Raw genomic sequence first — 7,971 nt, forward strand, 5'->3', positions numbered from 1 at the left:
ACCTCATCTGAGGTAAATGCAGGAGTGCTGAATCCAGAAGTCCTGTAAAAAGAAAAAGAAAAAGTGTATAAGAAGTCTTGCAAGCAGGCAAAACTCCATTTAGGTATAAATAAAGCAATTTTTAAGGTCAAAAATTGCAAATGATCAATTCAAACAACAGAACAATGTTCCTTGGCAGCCCTGAATGAAAAAATTCACTCTACTGCTTTCTCAATTTCTGTGTAGCAACTCAGAAATTAAAAACAATGTGCACTCAGATTTAAAGCTGAAGGCATCCTGCTGGTCATTACAGATATGATCTTGCAGCAAGGAGAGTAAAATTAAAAATAGAAGAACGCGTCCTTGCATTAGAATATATGAAGAAAAATCAAGCAGAAAGTTCAAAAACAAGCACCCAAGTTTGCAGTATCCTGCTCAACTTATAACACCCAGCTTCTACTATAAATGTGCAGAACAAACAAAAAATCTTTATAAATAAGGGTTTTTCAAAACAAATAGAAAACTAACCAAAATAATCATAAGCAGAGTATGAATCCTAAGTGCCAATCCAAAACTAATCCAACCATGTTCAGTTCCCAAAATTTTGACCCAAAACTGAAACATGATATATTAGAACAGAGCCAAACCAACAACCATTTAGTTTGATTCTAGGTTAAGCATATATTGAGAGCAGACTCAACATCCGTTGTCTCAACAAAATAGTTTTTTAAACAAGTTCCTACAAATTGTTTTCAAGGACAAAATTCAGTTTTGAAAACTCAAATATGGAAAACAGTTTTTTTGGCATGTCCTTTATGAAGACACTGTTTATGCATGCATGATGCAGGAGTTCCTGACCTATTTTCCATGTTTCCAATTGTTTTTAGAGCACTATACAAAAAACACCCAAAAACACCTCAAATTTTTTTCTAAAAGTTTACCCCATTCTCAGAACAAATTTTGTTAAACATGTTTTTAGAGGTTAGAAACTTGTTTTCTGATTTAAAGAACAAAAATTTATTTTCAAGAACAGTTTCTAAACAGCCCTTAAAAGATTTCGTATTCTTTTCCATTTCTTTTCCTAGCTATTTGAAGGTGGTCATACCAAGATCAAATTTGTCTTTATGAAGTAAATTTACATTTGTAGAAGATGATCCCTGTTAAAAGAACTAGGTCCCAGTTATCTGCATAAGAATCTATTTTTTTAACACTCTTGAAAATGGGTTAGAGTCATGAAACACTCAGCTAGGGCAACAGCTAAGTCTAGGTATATCAATGCTTCAGATCATTCATTAGTTACCACTTTGTCCCACACCACAAAAGGATCCTAGAGAAGCAGTTTGTTTAGGTATTAGAAGACACCTGGCACAACAAGAAAACATACAAACCAACTTACTTTTTCTGCTCGGCCTCTTTCTCTTCCAACCAATTTTTGACCTTGTCACCATCACTCAGGACCTGAAAATGAAAATTGTGCTTATCTATATCACATAACATAATACCAATCCAAATATATTCAATTTTCATTTAAGCATATCTAAGTTGAAATTAAGTGGGATCCAAATCAAAGAAAATGTGATCAAGCACCTCATCTATTTTATCTTTTAGAAGCCAAGGTTTCTTTGTCTCCCAGTCCTGTACAATCTGCAGATGCTCAGAAGAGAAAAAGTCAATCATTGTTCCCATTTGCTTTAAATAACTCAAGAAGTGCTGCAAAAGTACACTGAATGAAATGTACAGATAAAAAGGTTCATTTATCTTATCAAGCTTTTTTTCTCTTCTTTAACTCTTCAACAACCACCATCTATCCACCCATGTATCATGCAGAACTGTAGCTAGTGCATTCATGCATATATGCATATAAAGACACAAAGTCCAGAAAGGATAACAAGAACTATAAGCCACCAAATTCTTACAATTTAGACATCTAAAATACCTGTTTCAGCTGACCAAGGTATTTGCGAGCATCTTCCATTGCCGCTGGCCGTGCAGTAAGCTCATTCAATCTACAATCAGTAATTCATCAGCTAGAATGAGTCTTGTACTCAACAAAGTAAAGGTTTTCTAAGTTTTTTGATAGGCTAGGTTTTCTAAGCAGTTACTGAGAATTGGGCTAGACCTGAAAAATATTGGGTCACCAATAGATTTTAACAAATCTAGACGTTCTTGAAACTCAGCAGCTGTAGCATCTTCACCATCAGTATACAACCATTCTTGCACCTAAAAATATAACATGATGATCAAGTCAAAAATTTAAATTGAATGTGCGTGTGTAAATATATAACAAACTCTGAACTTAGGCTAACCTCATCAAGCTTTTCAATAAAGGACTGGCGTTCCTGAGTGGTTGATATCTTCTCTAACTCCTCAGATGATTCAAGCTGGTATAACCAATCGTGTTATCAGCAAGATGGGGGAAATGTTATACATGTTATGCAGTTAAAAAGAAAACTAACTATAATATGGGGAGAAAAAGAAACATTAGATGTAAGAGAGAATAATGCAAAGGATGACAACATAATATAGGACAAGCATCCCATTTCCCCTTAATAAATGCAAGATGAATTCATCAAAAGCTTCGAACCTTTTCTTTAGTAGTATAGATGTATCCTTCCAGATTATTTTTTAACTCTGCAGTTCTACGCCGCTCGGCATCCTTTTTGTCCAATGCTTCCAACTTGCGTTTAGCTTCAGCAATTAATTCTTTTGAAAGTGGCATTCCAGGTCCCACTGTCTTCTCAACTACCTATGATCATTAATAACAATAATCATTAATAGAAGGATATGCAAGATACAGATTCTGATTTAAGATACAGCATGCAACGGTCTCTTTCACGTGGATTTAAGTTTAATTTGTACCTTCAGTGGAACCCTAAATGTTCGCTTTTTCAGTTTTTTTTCTGTGCCAAGATCCTTGTCACTTTGATTTTCAGTGGCATTGGATGTGTTATCAATCCCGCCATCAGCATGCAAGTTTTCATTGCTGTCTTCTGAAGCATTATGAGGACTTGTTTCAACTGAAATATTGGGGGATGCAGCAGATGAATTCTCCAGAGTCACATTCACTTTGGGAACTTCAATCCATTCTGTTATTTCAATAACAGCATCTGCTCGATCCAGAGAAAGTATCCCACTTCTACTAAGAGAGAAATGCAGATTTGCCTTGATGGGAGAGGACAGGTTCCGAGAAGAATATCTGCAAACAAGAAGAAAGACTTCAAATTCGACCAATTTATTTGAAGGTTTCATGCAGATGAATAGGTCATCAATGTTTTAAAAAGCATTAAAGAAAACTGAAATCTCCATGGCATCTAGAAGTTGTTGATCCTTACTTTGCACTAGCATCTGCCAAACCAGACACGGCATACTGAGCAAATCTAGGAGAGGAAACACCAGGTGGTAAAAGATCTTCATCCTCATATGAAAGTGAAACATCAAAATCTTTGTCATGGATAATGGATCTGAACATCTGCTACAAAGGAAGACACAAAAATGACTGACTAGAACTAAAAACACAGAAATAATAGCTCGAAATTCTGTTCTACTATTTTCCCTCTAATAGAATCGGTTCAATACCTTACTGGGGAGTTTTTTCATTCTTGGGACAATTAACTGTCTAGTGCTCTCATCTTTCAAAAGACCAGGGCCATCTAACTCAACCATGAGTCCATATGAAGAACCATCAACCATTCCTAGCTTGCGATTCAATTTGATTCCATCACTTAAATTTGCAGCATGTAGTGCAGCACCAAGAACTATAGCTTCATCAGCATCCAGATGTCTGTCCAGATCCTTCCTTCCAAGAAATTCCTGAAGCTTTGCCTGAAAAAGGAAAAAAACAATGAATTTTGCTTCAACAAACACATTGTCAATTGATACATCTGAGGTCTGATGGATAATACAAGGGACACTAATGCAGAACACACATTATGTATCAATTGATAACACACATTATGCTTTGATACAGAAGAATACAGAGAAGGCCAAAACCAGTAAAAGCTTCAAAAAATAGTTGTGCAAATAAGGATCTAAAATCATATATGAGTACTAAGTGCCAATGAATTGATACACAAATGTAGATTGCACTATAAGTATGAACAAGCATCCTGACACCAACAGTCAAAACCCACAATACTGGCATTTGTGAAATCCAGAATATTGTCACACACTCAGCATACACAACAAGATTGGTCTATCGCATCTATGAGACAGAGCAAGTTAAAAATGGATGCTTTGCTCAAAGTGGATATCACTGATGATGACTGCAGCAGCTTTACAATTAAATGCATGCTTGAGAATTGTGTAAGGTTCAGTTATACTACTTTTTTTTTTTTGATAGGTAAGGTTCAGTTATACTACATGTAATGTTGATTTAGCAGTCATCAGGGAATCTCTGAGAATTTTTTTATTAGATTCAATATATAGACATTTTGTTTAGTACTCTTCCACCTTGGAGTTCAAAATGTAAATAATTTTCCAATAACAGGTTCTCAAGCAGAGAATACGTGGAACACAAAAGCCTTGACATAACAGCCCTACAAGAACAAGAAACAAAGCTTTTAACTAAAAAACATGAATTTAAGATAATTTATCTGGCACAACATTTACAACTATTTAGTACATTGGGATAGTTAATTTAAACTAAAGTCAGCGCTGCTTCTATGCACAGAAAATGGCAATATGTAAAACTGGAGGAAGGAAATGCAAACCTGCAACTTTGGCACTCGAGTGGCACCTCCTATCAGCTCCACTGCATATATCTCATCAACCTTCAAACCTGAATTCTTAAGCACTTCCTTCACAGGAATAAGAGATCTCTCCCACAAATCTTCGCAGAGCTCCTCAAACTTCTCACGAGTTATGGCACTCCTGGCAGAGAAAAAGCAAATCTCTGATAAGAAAAATTACTAATGTTTAGCTTATTTACCTAAGCCAACCATCAAACGCATAACTCCAAGGTAAAGGAAGTAAAATATAACCTACATCTAGGGTATTTGTCCTATCTAGGGTATATCTAGATAAGCAATGGAAACTGCAAAATAAAACACATTTGTCATAGAGAGTCGAAGCAATACAGTTTTATCAAACTAACAGGTCCTCTCCTTTTTAACCCCTTCATTCTATGCCAGCTACTTAGAACGAAGTTTAGTTCTAAAATTTTATTTTAGGAAATGGATGCTTCCAAAATTATGGATTTCCTTAACAGACAACCCAATATCACTCTTAGGAGCAGAGCCTATCAACATTTTGCATGGTTTGAATAACTTCCAACAACAAACCAATGAACATTAATTTCAAACATCTGTGTGTACTTTCATGGGATAGACCCTATCCTTTTTCAAGAACCATTCACATAAATGCATGGCTTATAAACAATGAATCAAGAAAATAGAACTTGGCTTTCCAAGTTATTCCTCTGTTACTTGGTTAATGATGGACCAACTTGAAATGTATGGTCAAACAAAAGTTATACTATCAATTGTTTTTGAACACTCATTCACCTCATTGCAATAAAAAATAAACATTTTGAGCTCAATCCAGCATCCATTTGGTGAGTGTCCACCGTAGACTCAATTATCAACATTTGGGCCAGAATTAAAAGCATATTCAAACTGCAAACTTATTTCACTATGTCCTTACAGTTCTAACTTTCTGTACTAAACAAAGGATAACCAAAAACTGATGTTGGACAGAAAAGACTAGCAAGGAAGTATATGATTGGACATACCTGAAGTCTCGATCATCATAGAGGGATTCTACTGATATTGGAGCAGCCGTGTTCGCACTTAGAATTTCTTTTGTCCGCTTAACCTGTTTCTTCAATTTAGCCATTGCCTTGGGGAACTTCCTCACATCAACTCCATTTCCAACTTGTTTGTTGAACTCATCTGCAAAATACTCCACTAAACGCATTTCCATATTTTGGCCACCAAGCTCTGGATCCCAGCTAACATCCTTAACCTACAATTGTTTCCACAGATAGATAGAACACCAAGTTGATTAGAAGTTACAAAGATGTGTACAACATTAAGCAAAATATCGGCATATAAAATGAGGATGGCGACAATGATAAATGATTTAAAGGGGGTTACAATTACCCAATCAACAATGTAAATACATATGCACAGATTGAAACAATAACACAGACAATAGTGACAAAAAACTAAAATTAAAAACAAGTTAACAGAACCATTAATCATCAGGGCCTTGAATATCAATCTTCTGCGATATAATCTCAATCAACAGCTATAAACCACCCAATCAGAGTGATAAATGATTCCCAGAAGACCCAATCTTCACAAATTAATGAACATTTGCACAAAATTAAGTAGAAAAAACAACTAAATCCTCAACCAACAAATTTCTACAAAGGAACCTAAGTACCACAAACCAAGACAGAGTTTGATAAAACTGAAAGTTTAGCATACGAAAAATTTTTAATGTTGAATTTGTAGTACTTAAAGCTTCAAGCAGCTAAAAGGAATAAATATGATTAGGATAATAAAAAGAAACCCGAATTTGCAGCTTTGATTTTATAGTTCAAATTCACACTTCTAGATTATATCAACACTGAAATTTTCAACATTAAATCTTGTTATCAAACAATTGATATATTATTGCAGTAAACTAGTCATCATGAAAAATTGTTAAGCTTCACGTATAAGGCTCCATACAAAACACATGTACAACAATTAACACAAACAATCTTCAATTAATAAAAGTTTACCTGAAATTGGTTGACCGAGACCGTCTTTCCATACTCCTTGGCATTATAAGCAGAAAAATACACAAGTGCAGCATAGGTACTACTTGATCCCATATCATAAAACACAACATGCCTCGATCCATTCGAGAAATCCTTATCAATCCCATATTGCAATGCCGCACCCGAATGCTCATTAATTAGCGCAAGCACATTAACACCCGCCAATTGCGCGGCAGTAAGCAACCCCCTGCGTTCTGCCTGCCCGAAATATGGAGGCACCGCAATCACCGCATCCTTAACTGGAACCTTGGAGTGAAACTCTGCTAATTTGATCGCGTAACTTAAAGTCATAGCTTCCAGCTCCTCCAGAGAAAAAACAGTACCATCATCGAATCTAATCGTGGCCGTGCCTCTAGAATCTTCCACTATATTATATGGTAAGTACATTTTCCCGAGAAAATCTTGAATTTTGTTGTAGGGTTTGCCAATCATATCCCGGATAAAGGAATAAACTTTGTCGGGATAGCGGGCGACTATCCCAGCCGCTTCTTCACCGATTAGGCGGTTTCCAGATTGAAATGCGACCAATGCCGGGGATTTGCGTTTAGACATTTCGTTGATCGCGACCGAGATTGGACTCTGCCCGGGTTTTAGGTTTACTACGGCGACTTTGATCCATTCTGAACCTAGATCTATGCTTGAAACAGCTGACTGAGACGGTGTTGGGATTAGCAGAAGCAGGGATAGGAATATCCCTAATCTGAAAAAAAGGCTCATTCTAAACCAAACCTGATCTTCCTACTCGCTACAAACAAATCAAAAGCATGTATGAAGCTTTAATTAAGTTACGAGCGGTGGAAGGAGAGCGAAAATTCCGCAGGTGGAGTCTCAGACGCGTGCAATCAAAAGCATGTATGAAGCTTTAATTAAGTTACCAGCGGGCGAAAATGCTAAGGGTGGAGTCTCAGACGCATGCAATCTAGGGTTTATTGATCTGAAGAAGAAAGAAAACAGGGAGATGTTCAGAGAAGGAATGGGGGTTTTATAGTGTTTTGTGGACACAAGTCCACGTGGAGGTGTGTGAGTGTATCAGGCGAATTACATGTTGCCGTGTGGCAAAATGTACACGTGGCACGGAATTATATGGTTAGTGTGTTGTGTTCATGTGTGTCATCGATCTCTGTGGAAACTTCGGGTCAATGCTGTGTTGGTCTCCTGTGAAGACAGTGAGCCTCCCCCTAATGAATTTGCGCCACGTCATGTTACGGGCAGGTTGAGCGGGGCAT

General features: G+C 36.6%; 1 protein-coding gene across 1 annotated transcript; it reads right to left on the bottom strand.

Annotated features, from left to right (window-relative positions):
• Nucleotides 1–5: 5 nt before the first annotated feature.
• LOC117910759 (heat shock 70 kDa protein 17-like) lies at nucleotides 6–7,671 on the bottom strand (the record flags this gene model as incomplete). The annotated part of the gene is made up of 13 exons (XM_034824910.1): nucleotides 6,707–7,671; nucleotides 5,708–5,940; nucleotides 4,689–4,848; nucleotides 3,556–3,801; nucleotides 3,312–3,448; nucleotides 2,839–3,175; nucleotides 2,564–2,725; nucleotides 2,286–2,360; nucleotides 2,099–2,199; nucleotides 1,916–1,985; nucleotides 1,567–1,623; nucleotides 1,376–1,437; nucleotides 6–42 (listed from the first exon to the last, which is right to left on the bottom strand). Coding segments are annotated over exons 1-13 (2,433 nt in total), but the record flags the coding sequence as incomplete, so codon positions are not given.
• Nucleotides 7,672–7,971: the final 300 nt, after the last annotated feature.

The sequence above is a fragment of the Vitis riparia genome, unplaced genomic scaffold, assembly GCF_004353265.1.
Source record: "Vitis riparia cultivar Riparia Gloire de Montpellier isolate 1030 unplaced genomic scaffold, EGFV_Vit.rip_1.0 scaffold842_pilon_pilon, whole genome shotgun sequence".
NCBI classification, from domain to species: domain Eukaryota; kingdom Viridiplantae; phylum Streptophyta; class Magnoliopsida; order Vitales; family Vitaceae; genus Vitis; species Vitis riparia.